The 23,860-nt window shown below is 33.1% G+C and overlaps 1 protein-coding gene across 1 annotated transcript; it reads right to left on the bottom strand.

The window, feature by feature from the left end:
- Positions 1–544: 544 nt before the first annotated feature.
- LOC132722093 (gamma-aminobutyric acid receptor alpha-like) lies at positions 545–22,033 on the bottom strand. Its single transcript, XM_060706520.1, has 11 exons — positions 21,887–22,033; positions 8,416–8,490; positions 5,999–6,111; positions 5,642–5,709; positions 5,167–5,280; positions 4,814–4,941; positions 4,109–4,191; positions 3,628–3,765; positions 3,292–3,444; positions 1,806–2,047; positions 545–1,578 (listed from the first exon to the last, which is right to left on the bottom strand). The coding sequence occupies exons 2-11, from the start codon at positions 8,475–8,477 to the stop codon at positions 1,300–1,302; spliced, it is 1,380 nt and encodes a 459-aa protein (XP_060562503.1). The 5' UTR covers positions 8,478–8,490; positions 21,887–22,033; the 3' UTR covers positions 545–1,299.
- Between the last annotated feature and the right edge of the window lie 1,827 nt (positions 22,034–23,860).

The following is a 23,860-nucleotide window of genomic DNA, read 5'->3' as shown; positions in this document are numbered from 1 at the left end:
AATATTAAATAAGCGGTAAACATAATTTATTCATATTATCACTGATAATGTTTCTTTGCTCAGCGATTGTGGCAATTTCAAGAACTTTCTGTAGTTATGACTTTTCACGTACAATTTGCTATATATTGTTACGCGCGGAGGGTCACCTGATGTCTTCCTTCACCAGGAAAAATGGAAAGTTACCAAAGGACCATTAACAAAGCAGTGTGACAAAACTCAACGGAAACAAATAAACATCTTCCTAGATTTTCATTGCAATTGTGAAATTTCATTTTGTAAAACAATGACAGGTTATTAAGGTAAAAGTCAGACTTATAGTGACAAGAATATGTAGAATTATTACTATTTTTTATGTTTATGAACACATGACGTTAACTTATTGATATACTTTAGGTACATTTTACCTATTGGAAGCAGTTGTTACATACAACAACATTTTAGCACATAAAGATTCAAGCAACTGAAAGTCTAGGAATATCAAATCATCAGAAGATAATTTTAATCGATTTCAATTAAGATTATAGATAATCAAAGTCCATTCAGAAAGAAGCACCATTTATTCAAACGTTTTTAGACATAACTATGTATTGAAAACAATCTTAAAACTAACAACTATAACGCTGAAATAAGCAATTAGAGATGTACAGAAAGGAATTTCAACAATGTTATAAAAGATACAGTTGCATATTTATTATCTTCCTCTGCATAACGAATTTTTCTCTGCATGTAGCTAGTAATCTTTGGAATATATATTCTCCTTGTATTCGCTTTTTATTAACACCTTTGCACACTATTCCAAATTCATCAGAGGTGTAAAGAGACGAAATGCTGTGCAAATCCCAGAATATAATTGGATACTGCTCTTATTTTTAATTATTTATCATTTCAAAATGACGTCAGTTCAGAACATTGACTGCACATTTGGTTTACGCGAATATTTTGTCTACAATCTTTGTTATTGTTTTTATTGTTTTTTATTGTAATAATTTATAAAAATAACTGATTTTTTTTGAAATAATAAAAGGACAGCTGCAATATAAATATAATATCATATTAAGGGTGTTCTTATTATTTTCTGCGTGTGTTTTTGTTTTTGGTGAGAATTGTCATAGAACTCTGATTTGATATGAAACATTCATCTTATAACTAGCACGACTGCACAAAGCTTATTGTATGTATACACTTTTGACATTTTGAGAATCATAATTCATTGTTAACTGATACATTAATTAATTTTTATTTCACAAATTGATTCTCGTCAAAACTTAATTTAAATAAGACTTACATGATACTTTATCGCTATAATGAGTAGTATATTAGACAATAAAGTACGTTAAATAATAAAAAAGCCAATGGAAATAATATCCTTGCAGCTCTATCTATTTTGCTAACACTATTTCTTTGGTCCTCTGGTTCCTTTTTCTTAGAAAGTCTTGTTAAACTTCTCCATACTTTTGAGGCGGCTCTTTTCATTGACGCACGGGAAAAATGGTGTCCTCCGTTTGCATGTGAATGTCCTCGATGAGCACGTTGGCGTTTTAATCGAGCTGTTCGTGCCCCCGGCCTTCTTGCAGGAAGCTGAAAACGTAGAAAAAAATCAATATTGATGCAACGCTACCTTACCTTGGTTGTCTTTTTTTTTTTTAGATCTGATGAAATTGCTTTCGTAGGCTTATTTACTTTGTAGGTAATTAATGATATTTTTCTTTCAAACTTACAACGATAAATAATAATCAAATAGGAAGACAATCAACTTTATATAAGTCATATAAATCGATTTTAGAAACTAAAAACAAATCACAAACCAAGTTTTCCCGTTCCTCTTCGTCCTCGTCACCAGTCACGTGACCTTCTGGAGGTTGTGGAAGTGGCTCACCATATCCATGCTTTGTATAATTATGCACAGCAGCAAATTGAACCATTGTTGCCAGAACAAAGAAAAAGGCCATGGCTATATAAATGTCTAAGGCTGTTGTATAGGACACCCTAGGCAAATCACTACGCGACTCTAGGCCCAGAAATGTCATAGTTAACACAGTCATTGTACCTACAAAAGAATATTTCAGCACATTGAATGTTGAATGTTCAATTTCATTTTTACCCATACATCTGTCTTGCAAATGAGAATAGTAATTTATTAAAACACCATTTGATCATTTTTTAAATAATAATTTGAACAAAATGTTCACATTGACATATACTTAGAATACAGGGACTTTCAATAAATTTTACATACCAAAATTTACTTTGGCTATAAATTTCGTTCTTCGATGACATTTGATATTCATTTAAATTTTATAATTACTCTGAAATAATAAACGCGGTATTAAAAGTTGAAAAGTTAACACTAATCGGAACAAGCTTAAAAGGTATTTTATGCGCCTTGTAAGTAACATATAACTTCACAGATTGAGGAAAGTGTTGTTCATCAGTACAATAATCTCCTGCTGCGTAATTTTGATATTGTTGCCCTTTGTAATTTCTGTATAGGCATTACTTAAAAAGCTTGCAATTTCCAGCACAGTCTCAATCAAACTGAGCCTGAAACATAACATTTTCCATTTTGCCGTTCTTTAGGGATTCTCTATTGTGTTGCCCTTTGAAATTATGCACGTTTATGTTTAAAGTTTTGTTCTGAACAAGAGATATCAACTTGAATCGGCATTATTACATAAATCTCATGAAAGGAAATTTCACTGCGAAAGAATCGTATGTTTTACATTAATACGGAGTTATTGCAATAATCATTTTTTACAAGATATTGCACAATTTATCATATTCATTTTTAATTTTGTCTGAACCAAAATTAATTCTCTCTTTATTAACAGCATTTTATAATGACCTTAAATAATGACAAAATAACGCTTTGATTATATTATATATCAAAGGAGTGCCTTTCTGCTTGGTACTCATTTTGTTGGTATAGAATCTTGGAACATATTACTAAGAATTTCAAATAACGTGACTGGTGTAATACAGCGGTCGATATGAACTCAACGAATTCGCTTGTTGATTTCTATGTTGAGGAATAAAACTATTTACTGACCAAACCCTACTGAGATGAAGAAAAGTGTATACTTAACAAAGTGTCGTTTTTCAAACAACATGAATATTCTTAATGACCAAAACCTAATTCTTACACATTACAATAGATACCAATCATGTCACTTTATCAAAGTCACTTGTATCCTCAATGGATCCGTTTCAATAAATTGCTACCATGTGTCTCTTTGGACATATCAATTTAGCTGACAGGAATTGTTGAATCAGATAATTGAAGTTTGTAATTACCAAGAGCTATCCTATCGGCTGTGGCTTCTCTGTTGATCCAAAAGGCAACCCAGGATAATATAACAAGCAAACAGCACGGAACGTAAACATTGATTAAAAAATACCCAAGGTGACGACTTAATCGAAAATCTACTGAAAGTACTGTATGCCATGCTGAAAGAAAAGATGATATGGAATTATTTTCATGATTTCATGAAGTCGGTAATAGTTCAAATGAGACATAACGTTTTATGGTATGAAAATAATATATTCTTTAATATAGAATATGTCTTTCGGAGAGTTTGTAAAATTCATCATAAGAACGATAAACTTATATCATGCCAAACAATCACTTACCACCTTTAAAGAAATTCACAGACGTATAATTGAAAGGGGTTTCTAGGAGATCAAATTGCGACAGTCTCATATCCTTTGGCATTTCCACTGGGTTTTCATGGCGCCATAAATACGTTACATCTTTTGTTGAATATGCAACTACAAGAAAGAAGTATAAAGAATTCAAAGGAACATGCATTTTATAGGGGAAGAGCTTATCAAATACATTAGCAACTTTAATAAATCTAAAAGCTTTTACATAACTGACATTCTACGAAATATTTCAAGATATGAATAAAAATAGCATAGGCGATAAGATGCATTAAATAATAAATTATACATGTATCCTATATTATCAAGCATTTTGTTTTTCACCAGATAAATTGCATGATAAAATGCCACCTTATTATAACCTATTATAATCTTTCACGGGTATTCTAAGTATTGTAATACTTCAATTTAAAGAAAGAATTATACAAAATGTATATATAAATATACTTACAGCTCCCTATATGTAATGGACAGTTCTGTTCATCAAGCGGGTATTTTCTAAGCTCCATTTTGCAATTTGCTCTAACGGTTAATCTGAAAAGATGATTCTGTAAACATGATAGCATAAATAGTTATGTTAACCGAAGATTATATACGCTCAATTTGGCTCTCTTTTATCTATCGATTTTTTATGAATTGGTACTTTTTTCATTTACACATTAAAAACAGCAAATCGGGCAAATTTTTTCCATTTTTATTGCCGATTGTTAAGAAATATTTAATGTAAGCTTATTTTTAGCGAACGGTTTACCGTAACTAAGCAGTAATTTAAGGTTGCAAATCTAACATGGAGTATAAGAAACAGTACTATTTTGACTTCGTTAGTTTATAAATGATTATATATTTGATGATTTTATTGAAAAAAAGACTCGAAAAGTTTTAATATATGTTCATATATTCTTATTTTGATCCGTATCAATAGTACTGCCTGTTAAAAAACATATTATGCCTTTACAACCCCCATACAGTAATACTAATCATTTTTAATTCAAATGATACATTAATTTGTTGGCTATAAAATTTGTCACGAACGTTTTGGACAGCCCTGGTATATGTCATCTCAATGCAACTAATAATTAAAACATTGTTTTTACAAAATAACACATTATTTCAAGATATTAACCAAAGGTAAAATATAAACCTATATCTTGCTTACCGTTGTGAAAACAAAATTTTGCCATCTCTGTATATCCTGATGAATCGGTTTGGAGTAGTAATGGTGTGAAGATAGGATTTCATTCCATTATAAAATACGGTGTCTGGGTACCAAATTCTTTCTAAAATCTAATTTTGAAATGACAAGTCATTTTCTTAAAGACATTTTTCGTTGAACAAAGTAATAGATTTGTTTAACTGAAAAGTTTGTAGGTGCGTCTTTTTACTTATGATGTTATGAAATGATTTAAGTTCATTTAGACAGATGCTTTTATATTTTACTTTAAATTTAACATAATTTGAAATATATTATTAAAAACAAATTGCATGTTACAGATATCATTATTATAATACCTTAATGCTTAATTGAATAAATTCATCAGATTTAGAATTGTTGCTATAGGAACTTCCCATTGCCAATCTTGGATCAGTCCATACTTGGCGGAAGTAACAGTCCATTGTGAAGGCCTGTAAAATAAAGCAGAAACAACACAACATTGTTCTTAAACTAAATGAACGGCTATCTTTGAACTGTATACTTAAAGACTACAGAATTTCTGAAAATAAACTGTATAAGAAGCTTTTAGTGTTCCATGCTATAAACTATTTTAACAAAACCTATCATGTCGTCTAAAGAAGTATCTATACCTAGATTTCTGACTCGACTGCCAAGATACGTCAGTCATATTATTATATAAGCTATATTCAATATCTTAAAGTCTATATCAGATGAAATTATTCACATAAATGAACAATATTTTGATGGAATTATACATTATCAGCTCATATGCTCATAGCATAAATATTGGTTAATGGATTTTGGTCTTACCATGTCCATTTCTGATATAGGCCCTAGCGATCGTATATTAAGATTTAACTGCACGTCGACTGGTTCACCTGAATGTAAACAGTGATAAGTGGATATAATAATTATGAATATGTCAAATATTTAAGTGAATAAAGAAAATAATATACTTGGAATACGTACAAATTCTGTTGAGATGCAACGAGTCTTTAATGAGCAAATGTTTTATGACTTTGTCAAAAAACAATACTTATTCTTTGAGAATTATGATTCAAAACATCATTTAGAGAGACCCAATGATTACCTTTTTATTTCCTAATGCTTTTTTATAAACATTGAAACACATTTATCTGAATTGTTTAAATATTTAGTAAGTGATACCTCCATATCCAGGCCGTATCCTCTTGTCATAATTATTCAACATCTCTTCAAGGGCTACGGTAATAAGTTCCATTTCTGTGATATTACTTGTATCGGTTATTGCATAACTGGCACTGAAAAATGAGGAATTTAATTTCTTACATTTAATTTCTTTTCAAGAATATCCCTTTTTTAAAGTTTACCAAAATTTATTCAGTAGCCTCAAAGTACTTTTTTCCTGCTTACAAATTGCAAATCGAGTCACGTGATTATCTAATGCATTCATCTACAAATACTCTACAAATATTTATCTGATACCATGAAATTTTAATAAGGGAACTGCTTGATATAAAGATGAGTAATCTATCTCATTCTTTCCGGAACTTGACTGCATACATATGTCAAAAAATAACAAATGGAAACTCATAAATCAAAGCTAACATATTCGAATGCCAGCTTATGATAATAAAATCAATCATTCAACGAAACTGCTATGAGAAAATAGAATATTAAACAGATATTTCCGATTCCTCATCAATATATTTGAGAACAAGATATAATCTTTGCTTCAAATCTGATTTATTTATCAAACTGGTAAAAAAGTTCTTTAGGTCTAAGTATTGTGCTGCTATTGGACATTCATAGTTCCTAAGGAGGATATCTTAATAAGTCGACAAAGGCGTTAACAATATTTCATTATTTAAAAGAGATATACTCTAAATTGTCTCTTTTTAATATTTAGCAATTTGACATAAAAAATAGTTGAATAGTTTGTGCTACAAAATCTAATTTGTCATAATACATAGTTGGCCAATGGATGAAGTAATATTAAAATACATTTGTTATGAATTACGTAAAAATTCAACTATATAAAGATAATTATATTTGTTATGGTAATCGGACTGTAATAAGATATGTGTATGCCAATGTTTAATTAATTTCAAAGTCCTTACTATCATACTAATTTCGTTTAGATTTACATGAAATTGTAGATATTGATGTAACAGTTGTTGTTTTTCTTAACTTTTGTATCACTATAAGGGATTTAGCAATTTTCTCTTAATTTTTCAGCAAAATAACAAAATGTCACATTGATCTCCAATCCTGATTAAAGATTTTCTTTTAAATCTTGTTATTACGCCATTTTTTTTACAGTCATGGCAGGTCTTGATGAATAATTACAATTACTGCGTGTTAAAAGAATCAAAACAAACTAGCACAAAATGTATGTGACATCATCATGGTATTTCGCGGAGAAATGTCTTAAAGAAAATTAAATCCATTGACAAAACCAGTTTGTAATCATTTATAACGAGTAACCCTTCACATTTTAGATCATAAACATATCATTTTGTTTTCTTTTTCATGTTCATATTTCAACAGAAATATTTTATGCAGCTTTTTATTACTATTTCTGCGTTATACGGCAGACTGATTGAAAATTCAGATAAAAAAAATCGCACAAAGTTATTTCAAAACTGCAATTGCAAAACTGCAAAAGAATTTTAAGCAGCAAGTCATTTTGAATAGTTATGTTTTCTGATGTCTTATATTCTATTTAATAACGAGCAGCTTTTATCATTTATGTATGAAAAAAGCAGTGGTTTATAGAGAAAAGAATCGTAAAAAAGATGTCGCTATGACAAATAATTGCAAAACACAATTTTAACTATGATAGTTTTAGTACATATTAACATGTACATATTTCCGCATATTTTAGATTCATTGATATGTGGTGAGATAAAATGTTGTCAAGCAAATTTTCATCTGTGAAAAAGTAAGACGCAAATAACAGTCAAACAGATACATGTAGCAGTAACTACACTTTGTTTTACAATTTATTAACAAACAAAAATAACTCACTTTTGCACAAGATAAACCCGAAATAGTTTTTAATAACAGTTTATAGTTTGCAATTTCGTGAGAATGATTTACGACATGTTTAACTGTAAATGTCCGACAAATTGAGCGTGATAAATAATTTTGTTAATTAAATGATATATAAAGATCAACAGATAAATAATTTGATATTTTTTACGAATTAAGTTTTGTACATTGAATTGAATCATTTTGAGTTAGAAAGAATGGATAAATTAATAGATAAAAACCCCATTTAAATGCAGATAATTGACAATATCAGTTGCAATGTGTTAATACAAGAAATGTTCAGGCAAAAATTACAAAGGCATTACTTTTTATATCATAATGTATCGAACAATAGTTCTAAAAATAATGTAATATAAAAATCTAAGCACCAATAATATCGTTTGTTAGACAAAACTTGAGCTTCTCAATAGCAATAAATAATAACATTTGCAGACTTCTGTTATGATACCTATGGTCAAATATATGTACCTTACATTGATAAAAATATTACCTTTAATGTTTTAAAAATATTAGACATGTTTAAGCAAAATCTTTTCTTTAATATCGCTTACCTATACAAAGATAAAAATCCGACAACAGTCATTTGATTAGAAATAGTATTAATTCCACACATTCCTCATCAATACCTGTAAAAGGAAAAACAGTTTATCAAGGCAAACGTTACTTATATAACTAACACTGTAAGCACATATCGTCGATAACACTTTATTGCCCTTTTTGCAAATATTCCTTGTACTCTGTCAAAACTTGGTGTTATGTTTGTCTTTGAGTATAGAAGTTGCTTTGCTAATGTATTAGTGTGAGGATATGTCCAATACTTGTTAGAGAGTACAGTTAAGAATGGACGTGGCTCCTAATAGTACAAAAGATACTTTAAGATGTTCTAGTATTGCTGTGGAAAGTGCTTGAAAAGTCGTATGTTTGTTGTTTCCAAATGCGTCGCCATCAAATCAGTTTGTTGACTTGTATTATGTACTCCAATAAGTACAGGCATTTATTAATAGCGGTTTTTATTTTGTAAAGTCAGTATTTTATTCATTACTAATCCGTGTATGTATAAGAGGGCAACACGTTTATTATTTCTAAGAAGTATCATTTTTAAAATTGACGTCGATTCATAATGGAGAAATGTATGCTCTCCCGTTTAAGATCATGATCATATGTCACACATTAAATTGAAATGGTTAAGACTCAACAGAAATTTACAGTCACTTATATATAAAAAGAACACCAGCCCATTGATTAACTATACATAAACTTATACAAATATAGTATGAAATCATTTTTTTTCCTAATAGAAGCAATTTATTACAGTCCTATAGGTCTTTATTTTTTCAACATGACATCAATCATATATCATTAATTGCTTTTATATCTAAAAATTTTCAAAAACATTTTGAACAAACATAAACAATGACGATGGTATGTACGTTCCTTTTAATTTAATGTTAATCGTTTCGAAACAAACCTTTTGATATTCGCATTCCAAAATAAAAGAAAGAAATTCACAGTAATGCAATGCAATTGTTTCCCGACAACAAATACGATTAAATGGGAATAAGTGCATACTCATGATCAAAATATGATTCATTGCTCCCAACATAAAGTAAATTGGAGGTTAAAATTGTTTTCTTAAAAAACCCTTGACATCCAAATAACTTTTCGTTCAAAGAAAGATTCATGTACCAATATTAGCGGATTCTATTAGAAAAAAATGCCGTTCTAGTTCTAGAGGGAATAAAACATCTAATGTAATAGGTTTGAAGGCTTCCACTGATAAGGCAAATCAAGTGGTATCAGTTACACCATTTAGTATATACAATAGCCTTCTGCTACTTTTGTGTTATTTAGAAAATGAAACAGATGTGTTCATACGTTGGTGATCATGGAAACACTGTATTAGTTTCCTGCCATTCAATATTTTTTTTGTTTATTGAATTTAATATAGAAAAAGGAATCTCGAACGAAAGATAAAGACGGCAGAAATGAAAATATTGCATGCTTGGTTTGGCTGAGCCTGTATATAGACGGTACTGGAAAGTGCAAGCTACCGGCCACGCCCTCTAATACCGGCTTAAAGTCGCACAAACATAGTTTTGGCCTTTCAGCATCTACCCAGCTTTACCGTTAGTGAAAACCAAAGGTTCCCCAACATTTTCATCAGGCCGCAGTGGGCATCTGGTAGTACTATGAAGATTCCGTAAGGTAGCTGAATAGTTCCCTTATATGTATAAATCAAAAGACCATGGCGGATAGTGAAAAACAAGATGTTTGAAATAAAATAACTTAACTTAATTACTCCGACTAGGAATCTCCATGCTTTTCCATGAAAAGCTTTAAAAGTGTATGTGTGCGCTAATAAAATAAAACAAAATTATGGAAAGGATCGAAACCTGCTAACAAAAGACAAAATGTAAAACACGCGACATGTTTTAAAGTGTATAAACTTAAGGTAGATATTCGCTAATTTATTGTTTGAATTTTGTGACGGAATACTTCCAAAATACCTGTATGAGTCTTTTGTTTATATCCTTAAGAGCAAATGGCACATGCACAAAATCATTACAATACGATAAAAGCTAATAACTTAAAATAGTAGCATAATATCTTATTCTCGATCATTTTTTTCTTTTATTACATACAACTTCTATTTTAGAATTCAAATAATACCATTTATTTTAGCGAAATAATCGTCTGCTACCTTGTTTAAAGCTATCATTACGTGGCAATCGACAAACCTCAGCTACATTACACTGGTTACCGTGTCTATCTTACCATTTCTATATAGGGCCGGGTTTAAAGAGTTAGCTGTTAATAATATAAAAGCCCGAGTTTCTCGTGCAACTTTCTCAGTTATTGTTTGACGACGAAGCTATAACACACTCAATTAGATTAAGCTGAAATTTATTTGCCATGCAACGAGGTCGTACACGCCGAAGGATTCAACCTTCGAGAAGAGAAATGGCTATGCGACGCAGCGAGAAAAGACAGGCAGCTTCAGTACCTGAAATTCCTCTAGGGGAGCGTCGTTTGCAGAGAAATGCAAGAGGGACCGTCGAATGTCAAGAAAATTCAGCTCCACGTCGTGCAGGTAGAGAAGTAAATGCTTGGGGTAGCGCCCAGCCCCAGCAGAGTCAAGAGCACGTGCAGGTTAACCCGCGCGTCGATGCCAGACAATCAAGGGGTCAGAAGCGCCAAGCCGACGAATTGGACGACATGGTGGATGTCAGGCTTCTAGAGACTGAAGCGGGTAAGTCCAATGTTATCGACTTCGAGCGAATTTTGAGTGCATCGGATATTATTTGAAATAAAGATTTACCAACACGTGTAAATAATGATCATTCTCTGGGGTCCGACACAACCACTAATAATGCAAATGTTCATTCTAGGCCGCTGACAAATGTTACACCAGCTAATGTATGCTCAGCAACGTCTGTTCGCCTAGCAGACGATGACTTTGCGGGTCATATCCCTACAGTTCTCAACAGCAAATCTGTAGAGGCGAGTACGTTAATTTTGCGTTGTTGCTTAAGGGTGCAATTGAGCTATCCGAATTTTTTAGGGGCGGTATTGTTACGGTTAATTCCGATTTACAATTGGTTTCTGCTCCAAAGGAGTGTAAAGATCAGATTTATGATATCGAAAAATGGACAAACGCATTTCATATATGCCTCCATATACCTGTCAAATCATTCAGACAAAGTTAATGAACTGCTACATTATATGCACAATATAAGAGAATGCGCTATGCGCAAGGCGGGTCAGCCTGGAAAACTTATGATGAGCAGTTTCGCTTACGCCAGGCTGTTACACCTTCACCATGGTCTAAAATCAACAATGACCTATGGTGGCGGTGTATGCAAGTTAGACAGCCTGATCAAGCCCAAAACGTTTCAAAATTTAAGTACACGTGTCTTGATTTTTATAATGGTAGATGCACGTGGCAAAACTGCAAATTTCCCCACTTATGCGCGAAGTGTAATGCGCCCCATCCTGAGATAAACTGTTTCTCTTCAAATTAGCCGTACACCACCTTTTTAACGTAATTTTCGAGGAAGGGGGTCTCAGTCCGATTCAAGAGGGAGAGGTTACAATAGAGGGCAGTCAAACAAGTAAATCGATGAATCATTGTTGTACATCAGAAAAACAGTCAAATCCAGATATTTCATAATATTGCGAAATCACCAATTAAACTTTCGGCCATGCAATATTATTTACAATTTTGTAATGAAATTGAAGCAGAGTTTTTAGTTTTTATATGATGGTTTTAAGAATGGCTTTGTTTCCAGAATTTTGTACTTCACAACAGCAGGTGTCAAGTGCCGTGTGGCAGCCGTAAAAAGTTGCCCCGTACTTCACTTCAGTGTTGTTATATTTTCTGGTCCTTCGGGATCATTGATGCCAACATTATAAAATGTTGAGAATTGAGTACCGCTCAAGCCGGTGCTAGGGGGCGTGAGGGATGTTGCACCTATTCATTATCCTTCATGTACAGACTTTATCAAACCGAGTCTGCAATTCTTATGTTATTTTGTTGTGATTGATACTTCCGAGGGATCACTTTGTTTCCAGAATTTCCACTACAGTATTCCGGTCCCCGTGTTGCATGTGATTCCAATAATCTGCGTTCTACTCTGTTAAATCCGGAAATAATAAACAGTCAAATTAATAAAGAAATTATAGCTGGCCACGTAGCTGGACCATTCAATGAGCGTCCACTACCAAACTTAATTGTATCCCCCGATTGGTCTGGTCCCGAAGAAAACCCCCGTGGAGTTCAGAATGATTCATCATCTGTCATATCCGCCGGGCGAATCAATCAATGATTATATTGATCCGGCCTTGTGCACGGTTCAATACACCAGTTTCGATCAGGCAATCAAAATGATTCAAGATCTAGGTCAGCACTGCAAACTATTTAAATCCGATATTAAAAGTGCTTACCGTCTGATACCTATTAAACCTTCAGATTTTGAGTTGCTTGGTTTTCGTTATAATGATAAGTTTTATTTCGATAAGGCACTTCCGTTTGGAGCATCTGTAAGCTGCATAACCTTTGAAAGATTTTCAAGATCATTAGAATTTTGCATTGCATTTAACTTTGAATCAGGGAAATTAATTCACTATTTGGATGATTTTTTGGGAGGTGATACGTCGATGGACTCTTGCAATAGGGCATTACAAATATTTAGAGAAACAATGTCGGAGTTAGGGCTACCCCTAGCCGAAGATAAGACCGAGGGGCCCACGGAGAGCCTCGTTTTTCTCGGCCTCGAGTTAGATTCAAACAAAATGGTTGTGAGAATACCCACGACCAAAATAACCGAGGTTGTTGGAAAAATAAAGAATATCTTATCTCATAAAAAAGCAACATTAAAAGAGATACAATCTTTAATTGGATCTTTAAATTTTTGCTGTCGTGCCATAGTTATTGGTCGGCCATTTATTCGCCGCTTAATCAATTCAATATGTGGGCTTACTAAATCTCATCAAGAATCAAAAAAGAAATAAAATTGGATTTGTCTATGTGGCTACTTTTCTTAGAATCATTTAACGGTATTTCCGTTTTTCATGACAGATTTTGGGTCTCAAATGAGGATGTCCAGTTATTTTCAGATAGTGCCGGGGTATAGGTTTAGGTTTTGGTCTTTACTTCAAGGGTCATTGGTGCAATGCAAGATGGCCAACGTGGTGGCATGAATTAGGTATCACCACGGATATTACTGTTCTAGAACTCTTTCCCATTTTAGTCGCATTGGGGGTCATATGGGGGTTGCGTTCATTGAACGCCGCCTTTCCTTGTTGATCTTGTTTTTCATATTTTATTCATTTGGGGCGAGAAATTAGTGAACAAAAAAATAAAATTTAATTGTGATAATATTGCAGTTGTACATAATTATACTCAATAAGTTAACGTCAAAATCAAAGGCAGTCATGTGTCTTGTCAGAATTTTAGCATTACGCTGTTTAAGACTCAACATTTTAATTAAGGCTAGTCATCTCCCTGGCTGTCAAAATGATATCTGTGATGCTTTGTCTCGGTTTCAGCTATCTCGATTCAGGGGGTTGGCACCGAAAGCAGACCTCAACCCTTGCCAGGTTCCAGAGTTTCTATGGAACGCATTCAGTCTAGAGTTGTACAACTGCTACAATTGGGACTAGCATCAAACTCCTTATCAACTTACCGAACTAGCGTCAATATGTTCGAGAAATTTAGACTATCATACAAAATGCTAAAATAGATAAATACAGAATCCCTAAAGAAAGCCCAACACGACAAAATTGAAAATGTTGCAGGCTCGGTTTGATTGAGCCTGTTCATGGACTGTCAAGTGCAAACTACCGTCCACGCCCCCTAGCACCGGCTTAAGCAGAATTCAACATTTAAACATGAAGTAGTAACATTTTGAATTTAGAAACATCCGCAGATGTGTTCATACGGCGGTTATCATGGAACCTTCAATGTGACACTTCCGTGCCATTCCATGAAAAGCGGCGTATGGTCCCCAAGTAATAAAAAGCGTGTGCCCTAAACGAGAAAACAATGGGCGGAACTAATTAAAATGGAATTTTGAAAGGGGATCAGAGGTTATGAAGCCTGCATATCACAGATAAGACGTCAAAAGACAAATTTTAAAAAGCAGGCAACATATCCTAAGGGTGATTCAACATTATTCAAGTAGGAATATTGGAACCACCCAACTAGAAAATGCCGAAAAGTTGAAACTAAAAATACTACAAGCACAACAATAATGTCGTGCTGAACGATCTTCAAGGATCGAAAATATAACATCATTGATTAAATGTACGGGGAGACTTTTTACAGCCGCCACACGGCACAAATAACACGGATGTGATCATAAAATAGATAAATACAGAATCCCTAAAGAAAGCCCAACACGACAAAATTGAAAATGTTGCAGGCTCGGTTTGATTGAGCCTGTTCATGGACGGTACTGTCAAGTGCAAACTACCGTCCACGCCCCCTAGCACCGGCTTAAGCAGAATTCAACATTTAAACATGAAGTAGTAACATTTTGAATTTAGAAACATCCGCAGATGTGTTCATACGGCGGTTATCATGGAACCTTCAATGTGACACTTCCGTGCCATTCGTGCTAAGTCAATGGCCTATTCCAATTTATCACGTGATTTTGTTTATGGCATTTTGTTTTGAGAAAGGCCAATCGCCAAAAACTATTACAACTTATATCGCTGGCCTGAATTATTACCATAAATTATATGGTTTTTATGACATAAATAATGCTTTTATGGTCAAGAAATTATTAGAAGGCTGTCGCAGAAATCGTATAGCTAACGATTGTCGGTCACCATTAACAATACGCACCTTGGTTTCGGTGTGTGATTCACTACCGAGTGTGTGTTATAATATTTATGAAAACAAGTTATTCGAGTCACTTTTTACCTTGGCCTATTATGGTTTGTTTCGCGTCAGCGAATTGGTTACGTCATCCGGCATGCAAGCTGAAAATGTGCTCAGTTTATCGGATTTGACATTTGTAGGTAAAAAAGAATATGCAGTTATTAAATTGCGTCATTTTAAAACAAATCAAAGAGGGACTCCTGTTCTTCTGAAAATACCTAGAGAAACTAGTCATTTATGCCTTGTTAACGCTCTATTTGAATTTGTGTCAATCAGGCCTCGTTCAAAAGGCCCTCTATTTTGTCACGCTGATGGTTCGCCGGTAACTAGAACGCAGTTCTCGGCAGTACTAACTAAGTGTGTCAATCAGTCTAATTTGTCTGACGCACATTTCACCTCCCATAGCTTTAGAATAGGCAGAGCCACAGACTTAGCTACCAAAGGTTACCCTTCATCAGTAAGAATGAAACTGGGAAGGTGGACATCTCAAGCGTTTTGACTTTATATTTGTCTTTAAAAGTTGATTCTTCTCAACCACTATCATACGCTGTGTAATCTTTTATTAGTCCCCTACCGGTTTAACCGGAGGGGACTTTAGGTTTACCCTCCGTCCGTCTGTCCGTCAGTCTGTCCGTCCGTCAGTCCGTCCGTCCACAAAACTGGATCCCGCGATAACGCAAAAAGTACTGAAAATATTTTTATGAAACTTGATATATGGATAGATGGCAGTATGAAGATTATGCACGTCTTTTTTTTTCTTCCTATGTTGAAAATTCTGGTTGCTATGGCAACAAATAGTCTGAAAATATGGCAAATTTAACACATAAACTGGATCCAGTGATAACTCAAAAAGTACTGAAAATATTTTTATGAAACTTGAAATATGGGTAGATTGCAGTCTGGAGATTATGAACATCTTTTTCTTTTCTTCCTATGTTGAAAATTCTGGTTGCTATGGCAACAAATAGCCTGAATTTCAAGATTTCTGATTTAAATTTTCAGCTTTTTCACTATATGTTCTTTATTTCTTAAGGTGTTTACTTCAAACTTTAAATATAAGTTTCTGGTCATCAACCACATCATATGTGACAAGGTTTATAACTCTAGCACAAAAAATATCAGTATTACCTCCCTTGAACTTAGATTTTTTAGGGGAAAAAATGTTGTCTTTTTTAAATAACTTCTTTATTTCCTAATGTATCTACTTCAAACTTCATATATATGTTTCTTATTATCACTCAACATTAATTTGAGAAGGTAAATACTCTAGCAAGACTATTTCCAGAATTATGTCCCCTTGAACTTAGATTTTTTCGAGAAACTGGTATTTCACTCCAACTTCTTCATTCCTTATAGGATTTACTTCAAAATCCCACATCGTAATAATATGACAAGGTTGTATAAACATAATTTCCTTACTAAGCATGGAAACTTAACACATAACTGCGATATAGACAAACTTATTTTATTATGTTTTGTGGTCAATATTTTCAAATACAGACTTCATCCTCAAATTCATTATAAATGGCAATACACAGGAGTGTATGACAATTAAAGAACTTTTTGAGGGACCGGTAGGGGAGTACTGTATTGCCCGCAATACTATCAAATGCTTGTTTATATTTAGATGTTTGGGTCCTGGGTGACTCGATCCCGTTCTGGGCTGAACAGCGGGCAAAAAACACAGGAAAGCCTAACTTGAGATTGAAAGATTTAACAATAGCAGGGTTGCCAGCGGACTTGAAAAGTCAGGGAAATTGGGTATTTTTTCAAGGTCAGGGAATTGTCAGGGAATTTTGAAATTTGGTCAGTGAAAAATGAAAATCCTGAAAAGTCAGTGACAAGTCAGGGAAAAATTATTTCAAAGGTCGAAAAATATACACATTGAAGGTCTTTCTTGGCTATGGCAGTCTTTAGGCATTTATTGTTTGACTTTATCACTCTCACAGTTAAGCATTAAATTCAAATAACAGTAAACTGTGATATTAAGAAGCATTATATGTTAACTTAGTGATTATAATACCCATTATTTACCTTAGAATAGATAAATACAGAATCCCTAAAGAAAGCCCAACACGGCAAAATTGAAAATGTTGCAGGCTCGGTTTGATTGAGCCTGTTCATGGACGGTACTGGAAAGTGCAAGTTACTGTCCACGCCCCCTAGCACCGGCTTAAGCAGAATTCAACATTTAGAACATCATTCAGCCTAAAGACTGAAAGGCTTTGCAACCCTTGCCTCCAGAGCTGACTAATACGTAATACCAAGAACTTTTCACAGTGGTGAAAGACATGCTTATTCTGTTCCATGGCCAGTCATCTGTTGAGAAGGGGTTCTCTGACAATAAGGAGCTATTGAAAGGGAACATGAATGAGCATACCCTTATTACGTACAGACAGGCTTATGATGGCCTCAAATCCCAGGACAAGCCACTCTCCGAGTGTGTCAGCAAGGAGTTACTACAGAGCTGTAGGCATGCTTACCATAGGTACAGGACTCATGCACAGGAAACAAAGGTAGAGGATGAAAAGAAGCAGAAAGACAAAGAAAGGGAAGAAACTCAAAGGCAACTGGATGATGCAAAGAAGAAAACGGCAAGTCTGAGGAAGATGGCAGATAAATTGGTTGTTGAAGCTGATGAAGTGGCCAAACAAGCTGAAACCAAAATCAATCTGCAGTTACTGGTCAAATCTAATGCCCTGCGGGAAAAGTCCCATGGAAAGAGAATGGAAATGGAGTGTGAAATTAAGACAGCTGAACATCTAGAGAAGAAACTGAAACAAATTTAATGTTACAGTCATGTCTCTCATTGTATTCTGTATTGGTCCAGCTATTTCTGTGCATGATCACTAGAAGTGCTTTTACTTACTAGCAATATCTAGTCAGGACACTGTATTCTGTAATGGTCTAGCTATTTCTGTGCATGACCACTAGAAGGGCTTTTAATTACTAACAAAATTTAGTCAGTATACATGTATACCAAACTACCTAATTGGCATAATATGCTTTGCTTTTTGCTTTGACACTAAGAAATTGTACAAGAGGATTTGTCTTGCAAACATGATGGAAACTGGTTAAATTATGCAATGCTATGTTTTTCACACTACCTTTTTTTCACACTAACTTACTTCACTCATTCAAAGTCTTTAATTTTATAGTGATTATTTCATGATATGCCAAAATTAGCCCTATGTTCTTGTTTTTCATGGAATGGCACTACCGTGTCACATTGAAGGTTCCATGATAACCGCCATATGAACACATCTGCGGATGTTTCAAAATTCTAAATTTTACCAGTTCATGTTAAATGTTGAATTCTGCTTAAGCCGGTGCTAGGGGGCGTGGACGGTAACTTGCACTTTCCAGTACCGTCCATGAACAGGCTCATTCAAACCGAGCCTGCAACATTTTCAATTTTGCCGTGTTGGGCTTTCTTTAGGGATTCTGTATTTATCTATTTCACAATCAGTGGAGTTTATCATGATGCCTTATTCAAATAACTGTGTTAAATGTTTATTGTTCTTATAGTTTAGAGATGTTTGAATTTTAAGTTTTATCATACAAGCATTACTCTTATAGTCTTGGTGTTTTATGTGTTACTACTAGGAAGGAAAGAGTGACTTATGTGATTTCTAATACAGATGCTTATATTATGATTCTTCTGATTTTCATGTCATATGTTTCACATGTTTCACTGACCAACAGTCACACTGTGTTTGAATAGAAATAGTTAAGAATAGTAGAACACAATGTTTGAATCATTACTTTGATGTAAATGTTTTATATTTTGGAAAATAAATACAAGTTTACATGCAAAAATATAATGGGAGGATTGGACGTCTATAGGGGAGGTCAGGAGGCCGTTTATGTGTTTGACGATTTTGGTCAGTGAAAAACATGAATTGGTCAGTGAAAAGTCAGGGAAAAGTCAGGGAATTTTATTTCACCAAAGTGCTGAAAAGTGCAACCCTGAATAGCCTGGTGGGGTATTCGAGGCATACGTTGGCAGTCCTTTTGTCACTCGATTGAATCACAGGTGTTATTTTCTTCACCTCCGTCCATTATTATTGTTCGTTTAGGAGATAATGATTTGGCAGATTTACCGATTTTAAATTTGAAAGATGTTATTCGGGATGAAATTTTTTACTTGCCTACAACGGTACTAATTTGGGTATATATATTACAGATGCAGACCTGGCATAATGCCACGGGGGTTGGGTTGCTATGGAAAATAAACGCAAACGAGTTAACAGGATAGGCCGTCAATTAGTTCATTCATCGGGTAAAAGTAACACAATTAGGCCAGACATTGATGCTAAAACTCCATTTTTTCGGGCAGACGGGGTTCATCTCAATGATATTGGTTTGGAATTCTTCCTAGATTACTTCAAAGATTCTATCATTAAAATGTACCAGTCTCTCAATAAGAATTTGGGGGATACATTTTTTGATAAATTTATTGTGGCGTAAAATTCTTCCGATCGAGAGGAGATAAGACATTGTATTCTGTTTTGTTGTCATTTTAACTTAAAACCTTGTGTATGGTTCTACTGCTCGTGACGGAATACCCGTCAGGGTAGGCCGACCTATAATCAGGAAATTAATTTTGGAAGTATCATACAGTTTGTCCATGTGTTTGGACTGCAGTTTGCGTTATTTGGTTTTGCCCGTAGTACTTGGCAATTCCTGTTTTTGCGTTGCAGTGTATGGCGTTGCCGTACAATGGCGTCAGTTTTGGGTTCTATTTATACGCTTGGGTTCCCAGCGATGGATGGAATCTTCAATTTGATGTCATTTGCGGTAATCTTTTGGACTGTTGAACACTGTGTTTTGCGATTGCGTTGCGTTGCGTTTGTATGATACTGTTTGCGGGTTTTTGTATGTATTGGGACTTTAGCAAAAAGTAAATGTGTAATATAAAGCACGTCTGATCTCCTCTCGGTCGAATTATTTAGACACGGGATACCCTGTCAAATTTGAGCGGCCAAAACAATCCAACCTTGAATTGTATTTAGTGCGATATTGCTTTATTGTTTGCAATAACATTGTTGAAGCGGTCATGTGTGAGTCATATACATATAACAAAATTAAATATGAAAATGTTACTCATAGTCGTTTTATTTTATTTCAATTATTAAAATAATAGAGACATTCTCGAGAGTAGTCCATAAGATTATTGAAATAACACAATTGTACTAACCAATTATGAATGTTAATACAAAAATATTTCAACAACATTTTAGCGTTTAAAATGCAGTACTTATGAAGTAATGCTGGATCAATCCAAAGGCACAACAAACCCGTATGCTATGTTTTTCAAGGTTTTTAAGAGTTGTGTGAATTTGAAGCTTCATTTCGTTGTACAACATACTTATATTCTGGAATCATTCGAAATAAGTTATACATTTCCATCGGAACTTTACAAAATGTCTGTATTGTTTCAGAATGTAAGTTAATATTTCATTTGAATGTTACTTACTTAAATTGCCGTGAGGTTGACCTTTTTGTCTATTTAAATAAGCCGTTTTAGGGTAATTAAACAAAAGATAGTAACCTGATAAAGATTTGCAAAAGCATAGGAAAAAACAAAGAACGAAAGTAAATTAAACTGCAACAAATCATTGCCTGTTCGCTTTTCAAAGAGAAACGCCGATATTTGAAAAAGTATGCAAAATTGTATCATTAAGGTATTGAAATTCAACATGTTTATTGTTTATCATCACTGTTAAGAGCATTTAAAAACCATCTTTGTTAGTTCTCGAATCTACATGTTTATGAAATTAATTTACAAATCAAAATAAATTCTCATTTTCTTATGTAAAATTGATCTATCTTAACTAATAACATTAGCGTAGCTTTTAAGTCCCCTCGATTCCTGTTCTTCTTCATTTACATATTTTAATTAAAGTATTCAAAATACAGCGCATTAAAGCGTACTGTAATGGCAAACTTTTGATCTGATCCCATAAGTCTCATCTAAAAGACATTAAATCTACAAATCAAGAAACATTACAGGCAGTTTATTAATATTTTCTCACTTTTCATTTTCCCTGCTACAGCATGTTGTTTTCTTGATTTATGAATGAAAATTATTTGACCGCGCAATAACTTGCCAGTGCACATTTAAAATAACGATTGTTTTATTACAATGTGCACTTTAACAGTACACACATTCTCGAGGAAAAGGACAGTTTTGGCGTTATTAATGTGTTTGAAAAAGGAGAAAAAATGTGATTGCGCAAAATAAAGACCTGATGCTCATGATCTATTAACACTTCCTTCCAATAGTATTTCAAAATTATAATGTTTTTAGCATTATTATTTCATAGTCAAGTAGCAAAACTGAAGATAACAAAATAAAATTAATTTGAATATCCAATTAACTTTAAAAATTACATTGCATTCAAACTTACTTTTATATTACATCAAACAACAAGCAATGTACTGAATAAAATACCTGCCACACGAAACTTTTCTTTTGTTATATCCTTATTAAACATATATGATTATAATTGCAAAATAAATAATTAAACGGTTGTTATACAGTGTAATGTAAAACATTATTAATTTCATTTCTTTTTATGTTTACTGATAGGAATAGCATAACATATACCATTTTTAGAAAACTAAGAACTTACCTAAACAAAACATAAAAATCCAATAACAGTCATTTGATCAAAAAGTAATACCACTTATTTCTTACCATTTACCACAGAACAAAGTTCCCACTATTTGAAATAAAGAAAAAAAGTTTACAATCCATAAGATGTTTTAAATTCCGGTAACCCACAAAGTAGTGTTATATGCGTGTACAGAAGTTGGTTGCTATGACCATTGTGACGAGAACATATTCGATATTTAGTGAGAGTGCGCACACATTTGTCGTAACGGTTCTTAATCCGATGTTTTAATACGCTGCCTTTTTAACAGCTTTTCCATACAGTCTTCATAATGTTCTTAAGGATATTAGTTTACATGAAGAACATCTCAATTATATAAACTTGATCTCTTAAGTACTGTAGAGCTAGCATTATGAATGTGTACAGTGACTTATCAAATATAGTGATGCATTGTAGAAAAAGGAGAAGCTGTTTTTCGTTTCGTTGTCTTTTTGTTAATTTTGTTTTAATAATGTAAAACACAATATATATATACATATTTTAAAAATCAATATTTTAATAAATATATCGTTAGATAATATGTTTTATGACTCACGAGAAGTGAGTATTTTAATCACAACGAGTTTGTGTTTAACTATCCAAATTGTTAAATATTTAAAACGCTACAGAATGATTGGTTTGTGATTATGCTAAAACAGGTGTATAAGAATTGAAATGAAGTCTGATACATATATTTTATATCAATGAATTTTATTATTTTGTCAAAAAGGTCAAAAAAGGCTTAAAACATTTCTCAGGCAATCAAATAAGTTAAACAGTATTGTTATTTTGTAATCTGGAAACACTTGTTGATTATTGTTTTTACAAATCAAAAGTAATTAATTACCTTGATATACTATCTACATTACTGTTAAATAAACTATATTTAACAATTTTGCCTTTCAAATATATTTTACATATTTGGTTGATATATTCAGTGCAGCAAAGTATGTTAGTGCGTTTCGTTTATCAAAGATCCTAATTGACTATTCAAATGATTATGGTTCAACAAATGTTCTATTCATTTACAAAAATCGCTATCGACTCTTATAATATTAAGTGAATGAAAAATGTCGCGTGTTATTTATTCAATACACATTTTCTAGTCTCGCACTTTTGCCTATATGACTGAAATACTGTTGGGAAAAGGCGTAAAATAAAACAAACAAACAAACAAAACAAATTTTGCTTCATATTTTCCTACTCAGCCTTTTTTGCTTTAAGCTCATTTTGCTTCACATTTGTTATATCAAGCATAAAATATCTGAACGTAGACATATGACGCAATATGTATAATAAGCTTTGAATCAGAATGCTTTTAAAAATAAATCTTTGGAACTGATTTACATATCCATGGTAAAAAAACAATCGAAGCATTTCGAAACAGATGTTTTTATTAGATTGATCACAGTATTGTAATTTAAATGTGGTTCCCACAAGCATTACAAGCAGTTGCACTTCCATACAATTCTCTTTTTCCTCTGAAATAGCGAAAATTTACCATTTATAGCTCAACAGAATTATTGTCTTCTACTTTTTTCCCCCATCCTATGTAATAACAAGATAAAAGTTAATGTCAGTTGAAAATCATTTTGTCAAGATATACGAAATGCAAACAGTCTTTGAGCTGTAGATTACGTATTCTTACTTTGTTTATAAATAATGCGTGAGGAAACGTTTACAAGCAACAGTTAATTCCACAAAATTTCACCTTTCTGTTAAAATAAAATACAGTTGCATAATATTGACGAAAGTTACAAATAAATAACTTTTAACCTTTAACGTTTGACAATTTCTTTTAAGCATAAAATCATCTTCTGATGCAAAACACATAATTATGAGCTGTGACAGAAGAATCATCTCTCTACAATAAAATTGTGCTAAATGCAACAAATGTTTTCTATGGCTTAAACAAGTTGTATTAAATATTAATCTATTTGCATTTAAAGGAAT

This window comes from Ruditapes philippinarum, unplaced genomic scaffold (assembly GCF_026571515.1).
Source record: "Ruditapes philippinarum isolate M1 unplaced genomic scaffold, ASM2657151v2 ctg4421_1_1_1_1, whole genome shotgun sequence".
NCBI lineage: Eukaryota > Metazoa > Mollusca > Bivalvia > Venerida > Veneridae > Ruditapes > Ruditapes philippinarum.
Note: the sequence above shows the minus strand (reverse complement) of the source record. Positions and strands in the feature narration are given on the sequence as shown.